The 18,241-nt window shown below is 39.6% G+C and overlaps 1 protein-coding gene across 1 annotated transcript in view; it reads right to left on the minus strand.

Moving 5' to 3' along the window:
• Positions 1–3,711: 3,711 nt before the first annotated feature.
• Positions 3,712–18,241, minus strand: part of KCTD1 (potassium channel tetramerization domain containing 1) — a 56,611-nt gene continuing 42,081 nt past the window's right edge. The window contains exons 3-4 of the mRNA XM_048508539.1: positions 8,542–8,923; positions 3,712–5,316 (exon numbers count right to left, since the gene is read on the minus strand). Coding sequence (XP_048364496.1) covers positions 5,158–5,316; positions 8,542–8,923 — 541 coding nt within the window. The 3' untranslated portion in view covers positions 3,712–5,157. The remainder of the gene's footprint in view (positions 5,317–8,541; positions 8,924–18,241) is intronic.

Consider the following 18,241-nt stretch of genomic DNA (forward strand, 5'->3'; position numbering starts at 1 on the left):
CAATGTTCTTTCCCATGTTTCCATGTGTCACAGCAAAATACACCAGCCACTGATTATATAAAATGCAACGTGTTCTTAAAACCTTTAATTACTGTTGTGCACCACAATATTATTAATCTGTAAAAAGAGACCTGTTTGCATTTTGCATTTTTCTTATTCAATATATTTATTGCTCAAATCTAATGATCGGGTTTAATAAATGACATTTAACACATAGTTAAAATTTTGCTTTATCTGAATAGGGCTAATTTGTTTCACCTGCAAGTCTACATCTTGTTTACCTCCTGCATCATCAGTTTTATTCAGTTCATGACTTCAGATTCCATTGACAGTGACCCAGGGTACAGCACAGTTAACATTCCAGACCTCCACAATTTTTGATTTAATTCATAGAAGAACATTCAGTGATATGATTATCTATTTAGAGTTGTGGAAAAGAGCAAGATGTAAATTTTGCTTCCAGGAACTGAACAGGTATATATCATATAATAAATGACCCAACAAGGACCTCAAGGCTTCATCAAAGATCACATAAAAAGCAATGATAATGTCAACATTTGTGCCACATTGCTCCTCCCAATGCAGAGTTCAAAATTGGGCATAGCCTACTGGCTCCCAACAAAAATGCTACAGTGGCAAGGAGCCTCCCAGTGCAATTCCATGCAGAGTTATTTCAGCCTATTGAAATCAAGCATTTACACTGGAGTAACTCTCTTTAGGATTACACTGTCAGTCATTCTTCAATTTTAGCTCTGTACCATTTAGAAAAACACAAATGGGATAAGAGTGTAACTCTCAATGTTAGTTTCAAAAGAAAATATTAAAATAACATTTTTCAGATTTTCCCATTGGCTAAGAACAATTTTTAAAAGCTGATTTTTGAGTATTTAGATTCCTTCCATTTCACCTCAGTGCAAAATAAAAATAAAATGCACATACATTTATTTCATCAGGACTAGTTGCCATTACTGAAAACCCAAAGCAGCTAAGAGTGAGCTAAATGTCAGTTCAATAGAACTGTCAGTGACCAAATTGACTTAAGCCTCTTTCTCAGGGTAATTCTAAATTGTCACTGCAAATTTATCCAGTTTTTTAATGTTACCCATGTTGTGTGAACACCACATTGGATAAACAAAACCGCATTTATTTTATAAGCACAGCCTTGTGGGACAACATCAAATTAAGCTCTTTTGCTATCAACACACTGAATAGTTCTATGTGGGGTTTATTCTCCAGTTTGCTTTTTATCATGTACTTTCTGTAAAAATACATAACTAACCTAACACAGTTTAACCTTTAACTTGTTGTGGTTAGATGAGTATTATTTGACATGGAGCTCTATATGCAACTTTTCCCAAATAAAATCTTATTGAATTGAATGAAATGTTTGCACCATTGTTTCAATGGAGTGTTCCATAAAGAAAAATGGTGTAATCAAAGAATACGATATTGCATATAAAAGGTACCTGAAAGATGCCAAATAAGGGGAGGGGTTACTAAATATTATGCATCAAAACATCTTTCCACAAACAATTTAGGCCTCCTGTATAACATTTAATCTCTAATTGCTTGGTGAGATAAATTAAAGTTGGGTCAAATGGAATAATTTAGGCAAAAGGGATATAAGCGACCCTGCTGATCCTGAACGGGGGGGGGGGGGGGGGAGAGACAACACAGTGATGCTGTTAGGACCATGGAACAAAAACAACCATGGAGCAGAACACAAAAATGGTCCAGAAAGATTTTTCAGTAAAATAAAACTGAACCTAAAATTTCTTGTGTGAAGCTGAACCAACACTATGTAATTATTCTCTCCTGTGTGGAAAGTCTTCTCTGTTAGTAGCCAGAGGTGAAAAATTTAGTCCAAGTCACTCAGGAGAACCTCAGGAAAAATTACATATGATTAATAAAACAATCAGGTTGAAACTGCTCAACATGATCTAATCCTCCCACCCCTGGTTGAAACTGGGCTCCCTTCCCTGTCCATTTTATAGACTAATATTGCGAGCCAACGATGTGATGATCTTTCCAAGATGTAACTAACTGGTCCAAAGTTTTTAAACCAACCCATTTTTGAAATTTAGTATCTGACCAGAATTAACCTGGAGAGTTTTAAAAAATGGGGGGTGGGGAGAAGATCAGAACTGAATCCAAACTTTTTGGTGTGACTTCCTGATAACTAAAATAGTAAATTAGAAGGTTGGATTCCATAGATCCGTTCTGCTAGCAGAATATTTTTCAGATGATAACTTTTGTCAAGTAAGGTATTTTTGTGTTAGCAGAAGGCTAGTGGATGAAAGTACCGTATATACTCATGTATAAGTCGACCCGCATATAAGTCGAGGCACCTAATTTTACCACAAAAAACTGGGAAAACTTATTGACTCGTGTATAAGTCGAGGGTGGGAAATGCAGCAGCTCCTAGTAAATTTCAAAAATAAAAATAGATACCAATAAAATTACATTAATTGAGGCATCAGTAGGTTAAATGTTTTTGAATATTTATTTCAAAGAAAAACAGTAAACTAGCTCTTTAAGTGGAAAAGAAGGTCAACAAGAACAATATGGTATCAACAATAACTGTAAAAGTACAAAAACCTTAGCTTTTTTTGTAAGGAAGGGTTTTAAACAATGGATCTTACAATAAAAACTGGAATGAACATGCCTGTTCACTATGACTCAAAACTACCCTGCTTTTAAAAAGAATAGTTCATTATTTTATTGTACATATTTTTAAAATTGCACATGGCAGGTGTCATTTTAGAAGGGACATTCACACAACCTGTCAGGGGAGGAATGTTTATGTTAGCAGTACCAACATTTCAGAGTATCTTTAGGAGATCCTCCTGATGATACCACCCAGGTTTGGTGAAGTTTGGTTGAGGAGGTCCAAACTTACGGACCCTCAAAAGGGTAGCCTCATCTACTATTAGCTTCCATTGGAAACAATGAGGGATGGGAGAACCCCCTTTGGGGGTCCATAACTTTGGACCCCCTGAACCAAACATCACCAAACCTGGCTGGTATCAGCAAGAGATTATTCTGATGATACCACCCAGTTTTAGTGAAGTTTGGTTCAAAGGGTCCAAAGTTATGGACCCTCAAAATGTAGCTCCATCTACTGTTAGCTCCCATTGGAAACAATGGGGGATGGGGCACCCCTTTTGGGGGCCCATAACTTTGGAACCCCTGAACCAAACTTTACCAAACTTGGCTGGTATCATCAGGAGTATCACCTGATGATATCCTGAAATTTTGGTGCCACTATCCTAAAAACTGCACCCCTTGGGTCCTAAAATATTTTTTAAAATACAGCTGACTCGTATATAAGTCGAGGGGGACTTTTTCAGCACAAAAAATGTGCTGAAAAACTAGACTTATACATGAGTATATACGGTACCTCTACTACCAGAACAGATTCATGGGATCCAATCCAGCATGCTAGGCAACATATGAGAGAGAGAGAGAGGAGAGAGAGAGAGGAGAGAGAGATGGTGAAAAACTATCTAAAACATGCTATAGTCTTTAGATGGTAATTCAGGAAACTTCCTGAAGAATAGATTGTAACTAGTGCAAAATCAAATCAAATTGCAGGCTACACTGTGTACTGGGACATGTAATGGCTGCTTTTCCTTCCAAAATATAAAATCCAGCTGTTATTCAAACATCTCTGTAGCAGTAATTGAACACATAAGTCCCTTGTTAAGGCAGAGAGCAGAAGGGGTAGGGCAGCTGAAGAGGTGCTAGTCCTTATGTTAGCACAACTGGAAGATTATCTCAGATGGTGCCCTAGATGCAGAAACAATAGAAGCCAAACTGGATATTACCACCTAGCTGCTGAAAAACATGGATTAGATTCAGCTAGCTTTTCTACTGTTGAAAAGGTGAAGACGGGATCCCCCCATGCCCTCCAAAGAAATTTATGCTCAGGATCATGGGATGTGTGTTGACAAAAGCCAAATGGAAAAGAGGCTGTAGTAAGGACAGGAAGTATATGAGACTGAGTATCACATCTAGTTTGACCCAAACAATAACTGAGGTGAAACTGTGCATTGTGGAATAGGTTGGAAAAAATGAGGGGCAGGGGGAGGAGTTTAAGTGTAAACTTTAGGGCATGACTTTATGAATAGTGCTGAGAATATCTTAGGCAAGGATGTTAGTGTTTGAAGTAGCTGAATATTAATTGTACAGATTGCAATTTAATCACTTATAAAATACTGTACAGAACTCAAAAGCTCCTCTAAAATGAATACTTGTCGAATTATTTAAAAAGGCTGGAATAATCACTGATGGAGAGAAAGTATAAGGTGCGTCAAAACTGTTTCTATGACATATTAAAGATAAAGTACATCATTTTTCTGAAACTCACTTCCTTATGCCTTCTTATTTTTGTTGCACACAGAACTCAACATCACTTATTGTCCACTGAACATATAAAATGCATAACAGAGCAAGTTAAAAGCTAATTTTGATCTTTTTTATTTTACATTTTTTTGGCTAGTGTTGGCTTAAACAGAACATTGTAACAGAAATTATTGTATTTTATGTATTATAAAGTTTGAATAAACTTACAAAAGCACTGGACTCAAACCAGAGCAACTCTACCAAGTAGTTATAAATTCTGTCTCCTTTTGGGGAAAAAAACCAACAAGAATAATGTTCACATCTGTGAGGTCAACAGAAGAATATGACTTCTGTACAAGCTACATTTAAAATTCCCATTGATAAACTCTGTTATGTCATGGATGGATTGAAGTTGTGCCCAGTCACCTTTATGACAAATATCTGCAAACAAACTTGATTCAAGGTGTATACACTGAAACACAGATTGCCAGCTGGCAAAGGAAAATGAAAAGGAGTTGTGACTCTTCCCCAACAGAAATGGCTTGTTTACTGTTAAATCAGGCCTAGCTAAGGCCTAGGACACTTAATGGCCATCACAGCACCAACCTCCTCTACCATTAGGGTTTTTTTATTTTTTTCATTATCTAACTTTTCACATATACATATTTTACACCTTGAGGTTATTATTACTATTCCAAATGCTCCATATGAATACAGGTCTTTATTCAATTTTTCACTCCAGGGCTCCTTTGGTGTCCCAATGCACATGAAGGTCCCTCCTTTTCATGGTTGCATAAGAAAACAAAAATTTCCTTAATCCAGAGGCTCTTGTTTTATTCGAATGACAGAAGATGAGCGAGATGTCCTTCTGAGTTCTCGTCTAAGTACATATTCACTGAACTGGGAAGAGTCCACTCCTCCTCCACACGAGCCAACAATTTCAAACCCCCTCTGTTGCAACCTCTCAAGTACCTGCAAACCAGACAAGGAAAACACCATCTTTAGAACAGAGAGGTAGAGTGGTCTACCAGCCATATATACAATGCAGTATCCACACTTCTGGATTTTAACAGGAGATCAGTGGAATGGGAAAATGGTTCTTCAAACCACGTTCAACAGAAGCATTTTTTTAAAAAAATTGCACAATGGCACATTCCACACAGAAAATTGTTTGCCATGTGCTGTATAGTAACATTTAATTTCATGTACTAATTTCTACTATGTTTTCTACTTCCTCATTTTAGTTTCATAAATAAAAAAACCTGGTTGACCTCTCTCCAGTAGTCACTACTAGACTGCAATAACATATGAACAGTGGTCTTGATTCAGTGGCTGAAGTTACTGAAGCCCGCCTCATCTTTTTTTTTTGCCTAACACAAGGCAGAAAATGAAGAACACGTTTTCAAGGGCTGGCTACTTACTATTTCCTTTTTCTGTTTCCAGACCGCCTAACAATTCCTTTCCTTACTGGTCAGTTCTTACTTTAATACTGTGAAATGTAGTACAGATAAACATAATGCTTCAATTAAAGCTAGACTATTCTCATACCCTTTGCTGTGGGCGCAAAAAGATTCTTTGGAGCATGAGACCCTAGCCATCTATGCTCTGCATTTCTTTTGTTTGGAGGAATGTTAGTGGCCAAGGTTAAATGGTCCAGGGCAAGTTTTAATTGTGGCTGGGAGGCCTATAGGTTTGTTAAATATTTAATGTTTTGAATTCACTGTAATAAAAATACATTGATAAAAACAGAATGAAAAGAAAGGCTCCCCCCCCCCCAAAAAAAAAAACTCAATTCAAGATGAAACTGCTTAAAATACATTTGGTGAGCATTACCCAGACATGACTAAATCTCATTTAAGATTCTTTAACCACAAAGCTACATATGCAGTTTTATAATATCTAGTTGACCTTCAAGGCATAGTATGGAAGATTCACTTCTTTCCCCAGGCTTGTAGGGTGCAGGAACACAGGTATCAACTGACACACCTACTGGGTTGTCAATTGTGGTTCTGGATCCAGTAGCCAAATGAAACACATCACTACAAGTCACTTCATAAATAATTAACTTCCTAAATGTCTAATGCCCCTTTAACACCTCACTATTTACGTATACTCGACAAGTGATTATTTGTAACAGATTTATTTAAGTCAAGATATGGTATTATTATGTAAGCAAGTTAGTTTATTACAGTCATTGACCAGCCATCATGTAAAAATGAAATTGGCAAATATACAAAATAGAAACATACATAGTTAAGTTAAGATAGTTACGTTAAAATCCATACTGAATTAAAATAACCACTAATTGAAAAATTTAAAATCCTCCTGCGAACACAACAAACTTGGCCATATTTAGAGTTATCCTATCATCGGATTCAGTTGTTAAAATAGAAATAATGGTTTTTTTTATCTCTACCATGGTAGTTTCTTATTATGCTATAAAATAGAAACATTATCCAGGAAGAATAAAAGATAAAATTAAATTCAGCAAAAATGGTGGTTAAGTTAGGGTGGTCCAGATCAGGGAGTCCAACTCCCCACTCTTCATGGAGTGGAACTAATACCAGCTTCCTTTGTAGAGAGACTCTGGATGCCTCCCTGCCGTTGGAGACCCAGGGCCCACACGCTGCCAGGATAGCATTTTCCCATCTTCACCAGGTCCAGCAGTTGGCCCCCTGTTTGGACTGCTCTAATCTAACTACAGTGGTCCACACAACTGTCGCTTCCAGGTTAGATTACTGGAACTCTCTCTACCCACGGCTTCCATGTGATCTGCTCTGGAAACTACAGTTGGTTTATGATACGACCGCATGGGTCCTTATGGGGACCCCATAGCAAGCACATATATAATCAGTGCTCCATCAGTTGCATTGGCTTCAAGTTGAGTACTGGATCAAGTTGAAGGTTTTAGTATTAACCTTTATCGTCTGGGACCTTTGTGTCTGCAGGACTGCCTCTCCTGGTATACCCCCCAGAGGGCATTATGCTCCAAGGGAAATCCATCTCCTGGGAGTCCTTGGCCCCAGAGTCATCCAACTATCCTCAACAAGGTAGGGATCTTTCAAGTCTGGCCCTGGCCTAGTGGAATTCTCTATCTAATAAGACCTAGGCCCTGCTGGCAATTTCTATGGGGCCTGTAAGGCAGAGATGTTCCACTAGGCCTATGACTGAGAATAACAATGGTCCATACACAAGTTGGCCTCCCTCTCTTTTCTCTGCTTTCCTTTCTCATCTCTTCCACTCCCTTCCCTCTTTCCTTTTCTCCCTTCCCTTCCTATCCCCTCCCTTTTTTCCCCTTGATAGATCCCACTAACAAACAAATATAACCCTATTCATTCATTTTTGGGTCTCCCATTCTTATCCCACCCATAATCCACATTCAAACAAAATCCTAGAATTTTAATGGAACTGATTATATTAGTTACATAAAAGTGGTTTTATTATTATTAACTGTAAATGCTAACTGCAGTAATAGGCTGGAAACAGCCTTGAGGCTAACTTTACTGGGGGGAGGGGAGAATATACAATGAATAAAATTAAATTAAAATAAATTGGTACATTTCCCAGAAGCTCCAGAAACAGCTAAGGTTTTCAGAATTATCTGCATAGTCAGTTGTCCACTGAATGGGTATAAAACACATAATTAAATTTATTTATTTATTAGTTTTGACATACCTCCCCACCCTCTAAGGGCTCAAATAATAAGATAATGAAGGGAGAAATACAATCTGGGCATCATCACTTATATTTAAACATCAATGAGAAGGAAAAGTAGTTTCTAAGATGACAATATTTGTAAATGCCTTCCTTCCTGTTCTTTTCTCAAAAAGTGAGCTGGTACAGACTGTCCTCAAATAACTCTGTTTGTTAATCACTTAATTTTTTTCTTTTTAAACAGAGAGTTGGCAGGGAGTAAATCCTCAATTCGGACATGGGCCTGGTGACCAGAAAACCTGAATTCAACTTCTGGTTCAAATCAGTTAAATAATTTTGAAATGCACACCCAAAGTCAGAGTTCAGGAGCCACTGAAATATTTGGGGGAAACACAGTCCTTCAGCCGGTATTTCAAAAGCCTGTGTTACAACACTGTAAATGGGTAATTAAAAAGATTTTACCAACAAATTACACAAACTAAGGAAAAAAATTCCAATTCAAAAAATTACCAATCTACCCATATATTGATATATACTACCTACCTGAACTGAATTAAGATGACAATATCCATTTAAAGGAAATCTGATGACATGTGTTGAATCATGATTCCACCCTGCATTGACAGAATTGCACATCACATCACCAATTTCTGGGAAAACTTCTTCTATCAAGGACTTGTCTCCACTCATTGTTATCCTTTCTCCAAGATCTGGAGCAACTCGCACTACCAAGCACTCACAAGACTTTGAAAATCGGCCCGTTTCCCGATCCTGTTTCCACCTTTCCATTTCCCCTAGCATGGGCTGAAGCTGAAAATATTTTGCTTCTTCATATAACAAACTGTAATCCTGAAAAACATGCAATTCAAAGTACAAACTGTCACTATGCAGCACAGTTACAGTCTTATCAATAAATATTTCAGCACTAGGCTAAAACCCATTCTCTCTCTCTCTCTCTCTCTCTCTCTCTCTCTCATACACACACACACACACACACACACCCCCAACAGCCACATTGAGACATGCACACATCCAGATAAGTTCCAAGTAAATCTATACATTCTTCTGTTTAGAGATCTGTGAATAAAACTGCTGGACATGAGAGCTAGTAAGGTTTGATGATTATTTATTGCATTTACATTCTGTGTTTCTTCTACCACAGAAGCCAAGGGGGATGCTTTCCCATCCAGGTACCAACCAGACTCTCCACTTAGCTTCAGTTAGGCAGTACCATTATCTGCCTCTGATTATGACCTGGGTCTAGTGTCAGACTAGGAGAAGGAAGAATTGAGTTTAAACCCCTTCTCTCTCAAGAAGCTCACTGGATGACCTCGAGGGATTCATCCTCATCTTGAGGATACCATGCAGGCTGTCCTGAACTCATTGGAGAAAAGGAGGGATCTAATGTCAACACATTTGTGAATTGTAGAAAATATCTAGTTTACGTTTAATGAGGATAAACACAAACTGGAGAAAAATTAAAAACAGCCAAAAGAAAAAGGGCTTAAAATATAGTCTGTTTCTAGCCTGAGAAGTATTTTATGAGACCTGCTTTAAGTTCTATATGTTCTAGGTTCTATATGTTCTAGCCATCCTTATTTATATTACATTGTATTTTAATTGATGGTGCTCTTTATACTGTTCACCGCCCTGAGCCCTTCGGGGGAGGGCGGTTTATAAACCTAATAAATAATAATAATAATAGGTTGTTTCTTCCTCTTGCTGGGTTTTTAATGCTAGTTTTTAATAGTTACAACTTTTATGGTATTTTTACTACAGTATGTTTGCAAGCTCCCTTGAACAGGGTCTCTGGAAAAGTGGCACAGAAATGCTAGAACAAACAAGAATGGATCTAACTGTAATTGCCTCATGGAAGGCACATAGGTTAGATTAGAACTTTCCTGCTTCTCACCCCCACTAAAGCTCATTGTGTTCCCCCAAATGGTGGTCCTTGGGTACAGGGGGATCTTAGGAGAAGTGTGAGATAAGACTTAGGGGACTGCAGTTGAAGAGGTAAATGGTGAAAAAACCCACCAAACTTGTCCTCTCTCCACTGGACTCAACCCAATATTTATGATGAAAGGAAACAGGAAAACACAGCTTTAAGAAGCAAGATGAATGCAGTGGTGGAATAAACTGCTGTTCCCACAAAAATAGAAGCTGCCTGACACTGCCTTTAACTGCTTTAAAAAAGACTGGCTATGGAATGTACTGCTTAGAAAACATTACAGAATATCATTCTATAGACCTTTTCCAAGAGCTGACTTGATGATCAAATACTAATACCTTTTGTCAAAATAGTTCTGACCATTACAGAACAATTCCAAAAATTAAAGCGGTAAGATTCCCTTCTGTTTTACCTGCATCAAAACCAAGCATGATTGGATAAACACAGAGGGACCCTTGGGGGGAAAAAAGATGACTGACCTACCTCCAGAAAATAAAATTGTTAGGGTCAGTGGAGAAACAGATGCTGAGTCTCATGTAGACATATGTGCTTACAAGCTATTTTTAGAAACAGTGCCATTCCGAAGAGTCCGCCCTAAGAATGCTTGTGAAAGGCAAGTTGGTACTACTGAGTTTGGTAAAGGCTTCAGTTTCGTTTTGCAACTGGAGCTTGAGCACATTTCATCAGTCACATGCACTTAGGCTTCCCGATTGTGTAGATAAGTAGAGCCAGATGTTTCAAATTACCCTAGGCTGGGTTTTTGAGACTGCTCACATAAAGCTTTTTTTGAAAATATGGCCCTCTAAAAAGATACCGGCAATCTTATGTGCAAGCACCAGGGTTCTACTGACTCATGCAGTGATGTTATATCACAGCATTTACTAGGCAGATGATGCTTACGGGTGATTTGCCATTGTGGTCCCCAATCATCTACACCAGGGGTAGGGAACCTGCGGCTCTCCAGATGTTCAGGAACTACAATTCCCATCAGCCCCTACCAGCATGGCCAATTGGCCATTTGGGGGGGGGGGGTATTGGGGGGGGGGGGGGGTGGGGGGGGGGGGGGGTGTGGGGGAAGGGGGGGTTGGGGGGGGGGGGGGGTGGGGGGGGGTGGGGGTGGGGGGGGGGGGGGGTTTGGGGGGGGGGGGGGGTGGGGGGGGGGGGGGGTTGTGGGGGGGAGGGGTGGGGGGGGGGGGGGGTGGGGGGGGGGGGGGGTGGGGGGGGGGGGGGTGGTGGGGGGGGGGGGGTGGGTGGGGGGGGAGGGGGTTGGGGGGGGGGGGGGGTGGGGGGGGGGGGGGGTGGGGGGGGGGGGGGGTGGGGGGGGGGGGGGGTGGTGGGGGGAGGGGGTGGGGGGGGGGGGGGGTGGGGGGGGGGGGGGGTGGGGGGGGGGGGGGGTGGGGGGGGGGGGGGGTGGGGGGGGGGGGGGGTGGGCCCCTACCAGCATGGCCAATTGGCCATGCTGGTAGGGGCTGATGGGAATTGTAGTTCCTGAACATCTGGAGAGCCGCAGGTTCCCTACCCCTGGTCTAAAGTTTGAAAGACAAAAACCATTCAACTCAACAATATCCCAGCTTTGTGGATAACACTGGCTGCAAAAGGGTTGTGATTTGCTTTACTATTAAGCATATAGCTGGGCCTGTTAAGGAATGCAGTAGGGAATGAGCCAACATTAACTTTGGGTCTAAGGGGGATTCTTAAAAAATACTTTCTTTTGTGGAAAAGGCCTCTTACTTTTATGTCAGTTTCAATGATCTTCTGTTATTTCTGTGAAGATCTACTCTGTTTACTCATCCCTATCACAGTAGCGGGATCAGTTACCCTTAGCTAGTTGCTCATGCCATCTTCCTCCATTCTACTTCTTTCTGTACTCCATCCTTCTACACCAGAGGTCACTTTCTCACATGTGTCTGACCCCATTTAATATCTGCTTCTGAATTTCCAAGTAATAGCACAATGAAACTGATATTTTTTGTCAGACTTACTGTGGCTCAAGGCAGAAAATAGCTGTGACAGACTGAAAATGCAGCCCAAGAGGCAAATGACTGCTCGCAGATTTAACAAGATCAAAGATTTATATTGGGAAGGGTATCTTTAAGAATGCCAATAAATAAATGAACAAATAATAAATAAGGGGTAGGAAACACTTCAAAATTAAGTAAGCTGCGTAGAACTCCTAGAAATCCGTCAGCTGCCAAGATTTTCTAAAAACAGTATCCTCCACCCTGATCCCCACCCCCAGTTTTGTTCATTTAACATAAAATGCACTGAAGGCATGAAAAATGGGACAAAGCACAAGCCTCTATACCCATGGTGGTGAACCTATGGAAAAAGGCATATCTCTGCAAGGATGGCACTAGGGACTTACTTTTTTTGTACATGAAATCTGAGAATTCAGAGAACCTACTGAAGCTATCATCAAAACATTGCAGCATTATGTCAACATTATAGGGCCCTTTAAAAAGCTGAAATTGCTGTAAGGGGGTGAGGAGAGGGAGTTGTTTAATAGCAACTGTTCAATCACTGAAGAGTGGACTGGAGGTGGGTGAGAGTAGGCAGGATAAAGAAAACTGATAGAAATATTATCCACTAGGAAAACAACAACTCAAAATTGGTTTCTAGAAAAAGATCGGTGTAAAAGTGGTCCCAAAAGAGCTGGAAAAAAGGGGTGGGACAAAAAAAAACCAAAGTGAAAACTAAAGACATAAAAATATATGTGGAAATCAGAGGATAAAGCCAGAAATGCCCCTCCCCCCCCCCCCCCCCCCCCCCCGGCCATGTAGAAAATCCCATAGCGAGGATCTCACAAATCTGTACTTGGCTGAGGACTGTTAGTGCTCTTCAAATACCATTTGTCTATCACAATGCATGTCATTTTCAGTTTTATTGCCAGCTGGGTTTGAACCTGTAAGAGGGCATTTTGAAGAAATAAGTGGTTGATACCACACTATTTATTTTACAAGAGTAGTTCCTTTCCTTTGTGTCAGAATTCAGGATGAGAAAGCAGGTTTCATCAGGACCTTAACTTGAAGGCAAGATGGGAAGAGGTTGCCTGGCTTGCTGGTGTTAGAACCTACATTCTCTGTCTTCTAGCCTCCAATGATGTTCCACGCTAGGCTCCATGTTTTTATCCAAATCAAGTATGTCAGTAGAATTCCCCACCTGAGCCCCCTTCTCTGCTAGTCTCTCCTATGGTAAGGTTTAATTAACAATTACTCTGTTCTTGAATTTCGTAATATATCAAGGGATTTTATATTAATAATCCCTAAACATCCTTCCTCATTATTGTCCAGAAGTTTAAATCTGACATATGAACCTACAGTAAAGCACTTCTGGTTTTTACCTTCCTTTTGAAAAACTGGTATGAAAACACTGTTTTACATTTCAAGAATTGTCAACAACCCAGACTACAAGGCAAAAGGAAGTAGGAAAGGATTTTTTAAAGACTGTTTATCATACTATCATGCCAATGTTATGCAGAATACAATGTTTAATAGTCTTTAATGTAATTTTCTTTTTTTGAAGGTGGATTTACTTGAACAATAACTAAAAAATTCAAAGGCAGAAAACTAACCAAGGTAATAATCTGTATCCATCACATCTTGATAGCAAAAATATAATATATTTGATCTTCCTGCAAATTATTTTCATTCGGTGCTTTATAAAGGAGACATGCAAATAGAAATGTTAAAAAAAATTAAGCTATCTTTCCTTATGCCTGACTTTTACATACCCTTGTAGTACCAAACTCTTAGCTGAATCCAAGGTTGATATCTATCACCAGAAGGGGAAAATATTCATTTCCCAATTAGATTTCTGGAGAGTGTTAAATAGTTAAACTCCCTGTGATCTGTCTCTCTGCTGATCTGAAGGTCCCCTTTCCCCATAAGAAAGCATTTAAGTGAGTTCCAGAGTTTGCAGAAGGAGTGGGGAACCAGGAAATGTCCATTTGACTTGAGGAAGCGCCTTCCATCACAGAAACCAAATGTTGGATTTGCTCCATGTGTTTCTTTCTATTTTAAATATGTTAAATGTAATGGTATTAGCAGCAAGAAAAAGAAATCCTAACCTTTTCTTCTTAACATATTTTGCTTTTATCAGCTTACCCCAATCTGTAAAAGTAATTACTTGAGAGCGGATAAACTGGGTTACCTGATTTTCAGCTTGTTTTTCCTACAATGTATCATCAAGATGATGGTGTTTTTGATGAAGTGCCTTATACAGGGGCCTGAAGAGAATGGATTCAATGGATGTACTTAAAGGATCATTTGTCAATTCTGTATTGACTATTTGTGCTGCTCCGAGACAGGAAGAAATTTCATTTTTTAATATAAGCTGCAAAGCCCTGGGGCTTCCTCTTAAACAGTTTAAAAAGAAATCAATTCTTCAGATGTGTAAAAGGCGCCCAGAAGAGTCTTAATGAACTTGAATAGGGAGTTCTAGGCTTCATTCAATTTGAATCTCAACAAGGCCAGGCAAGTTGAGAACCTCCTTTTCAGCCTAAGAAACTATGTGGACTGGAAATGTATGTTGCTACTGTTTAGAATTTGCGGTTATGGCTCCTTGAGGAAAACCATAAATTAATGTCTGTGTACTTGAGACATAATATCTAGTTGCACAAGAGTGCAAATTAATTGTTACCACTAATGAGGATAAAGGGAAAGATAGTTACTATGCAAACCAGATTTGATGGTTATGTATAAGGGAGGAAATCATTAACTTGTGAACATGTTACATAATCTACTAGACTGTAACAGTTCTACTCAAGTTATTCCACAGAGAAGCCAAAGCTCTCTAGTGGATAAAATACCTCTTAGAAACTAAATTCTGCTATAAAAGTAAAGCTGGATGCATGTTATGAGGATGCGCAGAAAACCGAGAGCTTCTCCTATTCCTGAGATGGAAATCTGACAGGACATTCTGCCCAATATCTATGACTGCAGGCAACTTCTAACAAAGTATTCCAGTACCATCTTTCTGGAGTGCCAACTGCTTTCAGATGTCATGGTGGAAGCCAAGACAGATAAGAGTCCCTTGAGTCCCAGTGAGAAAGGCGGACTATAAATAACGTAAATAAAATAAGAACAGGGACTGCCCAAGGATCAACTTGTTCAAGATGTGCATCAATGCAAGATACTCAGGCTGCTTCTTCTAAAAGACACCTTCTTTCCACAGGAGGGAATAGAATGTGTGCAACTGCTATAACTACTACAATTACTGTACAACCTCTACATCAGGGCTCGACAAATTTCAGGCACCAGAGTGCTAGTATTTTCTGCAGTCATGAATTATAAGTGTCTTTTGGTGATTCTCAACAGAAGTACAAACTTATTTAGGTGAAGGACTGCTGTTAGCCTTTTGTTATGATGGCAACCAGCACGACTCCCAAATTTACATTTTTGTCACAGCTTTTTGAAAAATGTCAAACTGAAGAGTTTAGGATTAGGTTCTGCACTAGCAATAATTTGAGAGTATGGCCATTAAAATATAAAACCCTGCAGGCTGAAAAGTAAGTCTGGCTCTTAAATTTTTTGGGGTGTTTCATAAAGCCAAATATAATGTTAAGGTCTGCTCTATGGTATGTTGCACTTTTTGCACAGATAGCTCTCTGCTCTGCCTTCTTGTATCTACCTAACAGCAGTGAACAGGCAACTCTCTTCAATTGTGTTTTGCTAAAAGACTTACCTTGGGCCGCCGTTGTGGCAGGGGAGGAGTGAGCAGCCACCCTCCTTCCTGGTGCTAACTGGCTGCAAGGTCACATGACAAGGAACCGTCATGTGGCATGGGAGACAGGCATGCCTATAAAGGGCAGCGCCTGGCCAGCTTGGCCTCTTTTGTACACTTCACTAGGCACTGTTGTAAACATATTGGCTATTTCTAATAAAAAGGAAGTAAATATCCTACTATATAAAAGCCTAGCTGTATTGGTGATGACTCATTTCTTACAGAAAAGGACTCTGCAAGATGTTGTCCAGAGTGTGCCAACTGGAGCAATGAGGGATTGACTGCACTACAACTCCCAATCCTTCACTTTACCACCAGAATCCTCACCAATATGCTTTGCCTTCTCACCCCATGACACATCCACCACCACCAGCTTGACAGAAGGTGCCAAAGTAGATCCTGCCACCAAAAGATGGGGTAGGGACACAGAAAGAGAGCTGGAATAAGTGAGCAGAAAGAAATAGCTTGAATGGGGGGGAAAACAGTTGGAGTAACAAGGCCAAAACAGAGAGAGGAAGAGCTTGGCTGTGACAGCTGCTGCTGCCACCTCCCCTATTGAGTGTGGCCACCCCACTCCAAGATGTTTGGGGGAGGGGGGGCACAGGAGAAAGGCCTCACTACACTCAGAACGGCTCTGGCAATGAGAGCAGGGCTATGGGGGGAGGAGGCCTCAGCAAGTCCACTCAGCACAGTTCAAGCAAGCTACCAAGAACTGTACAGGTGGAGAAGAGAGAGATGGGGCAGGGGAAGAAATAGAAAGAGAGAGCTAGGGTAAGTGGCCAGAAAAACTGGGCTAGTCTGGTAGAAATATACACAAGAGAGAGTTGGTTTAGAGAGAAAGAGAGAGTTGGAATAAGTTCGTAGAAAGAAAGAACTGGGGGGAAAGACAGAGAAAGATGTAGCTGGGGTAGAGGAGCAGAAAGAGACTATAAAAATCACAACAATATATAAACTAATTAAAAAAAACAAAATTGTTGTTGGGGGGAAGGGAGAATGCGTCAGACAGGTATAGCAACCATCTATGTGTGTAATCTGTGTGATCTATCCATCATGTGATCTACCACCTTAACTCACAGCCACATCAGTGGCTGACACTGGATTTTACACGCAGGCTTCTATTGAAGTCTATAAAAAAAGAACATAATTCTATCTCGGTTGTGCCCATTTTTCTGGCATCCCAAATGGTAGCCACAAAAGGGAGGGGGGATAAAAATAATTTCAGTGAACAATGAAAAGAAATAACCAGCAACAGTTTTCTAGAGCCCGTTGTATTTTCTCACACAATGGGCCTTACTGCTAGTATTTAATAAATAAAACAAACTCATCCTATGTTGTCAGAATAAGTTGGGTTATATATGTTTATACAGTTGTTGGAATATCATCTCCCATCATAAAGGAAGAACTCTGACAATTAAAAAAATAAAAATCTTTTAGGTTACCAATTTCTCAAATTACACCAAATCCCTAAGGAGTGTGTTTTTCTGATTTCAGATTTCCGGAGAATGTTAACAGAACTTGATTAGGTCATTAAAAAAGAATAATCATAAAAGAAACATGAGGAATACATACTTTTATTCTGGCTTTTTAACAGACAATAAAATATGCACCTTAAATGGCTTCCAATATAAATATACCAATAGTGTAAGATTATTAACATTTAAAATCTATGGGCTTAACATTACTAAAATCTGCTCTCATTTATCAAAACACTACCTTTATTCTGAAATATGGGGGAATAATTAAAAGTGAAAAGTGATTAGAATAAAACTGGGGGTGAGGCAGTAGGGAAGAACAGACAAAAGTAATCAAGAACAAGAAGTGGCTACATATAGTAAAAAAAGGCAAGAAAGGCACAGGAAGGTGTCATGATTAGAACTGTGGGAGTGGAAAGGAAATTAATAGATTTTTACAGGAGGTGGAAGAAACTGATTCTTTAAGTTAACTAATTGATGCAATAAAGTTACTGTTTTAAAATATCAGCCACAAACACTGACTCATGACGAATAAATCACCTGATGGACTCTCACAAAACATTAGTCAGTGATGAAAGGTCTACAGTTTTCACTTGGGTTTGATTGCCAGACAATATTTGCATGTTCTACTGATATAGTCCTGTCTGCCATGTCACATAGATTTTCATAAGAACCCAGAACATCTCTACATTGTAACATAACTAGATGAATGATCCCTGCCTCCTCTCTACTCTGAGCCCATCCCAGCCATGTTCAGCTTTGCACATGACAGGACAGGAAGGGCCACTAATTATGGCAAATATCAAGTAAGTATGGAAGTAAATAAATAAATTGAGATGAACCAGTTTGTGGCTTTCACATATGAATCAAAATTCAAATCTAACCACCACCACATAATTGAAGGGACTTAGAATGATAATATGCTCGTGTTTCTCTCAGGATTATACTTATAGAGTTACAAAAAAATCTTGGACAAAAACCAAGATAGTCTGTATGTACAGAGATAATGAAAAAACACAGGCACAGATATGAATACAATGGGAAATAAGACTAGGATGCAAATACTGGATGCAAAAATAGAGATAAGGGATGGCATATAATT

This window comes from Sphaerodactylus townsendi, linkage group LG09, assembly GCF_021028975.2.
Source record: "Sphaerodactylus townsendi isolate TG3544 linkage group LG09, MPM_Stown_v2.3, whole genome shotgun sequence".
NCBI classification, from domain to species: domain Eukaryota; kingdom Metazoa; phylum Chordata; class Lepidosauria; order Squamata; family Sphaerodactylidae; genus Sphaerodactylus; species Sphaerodactylus townsendi.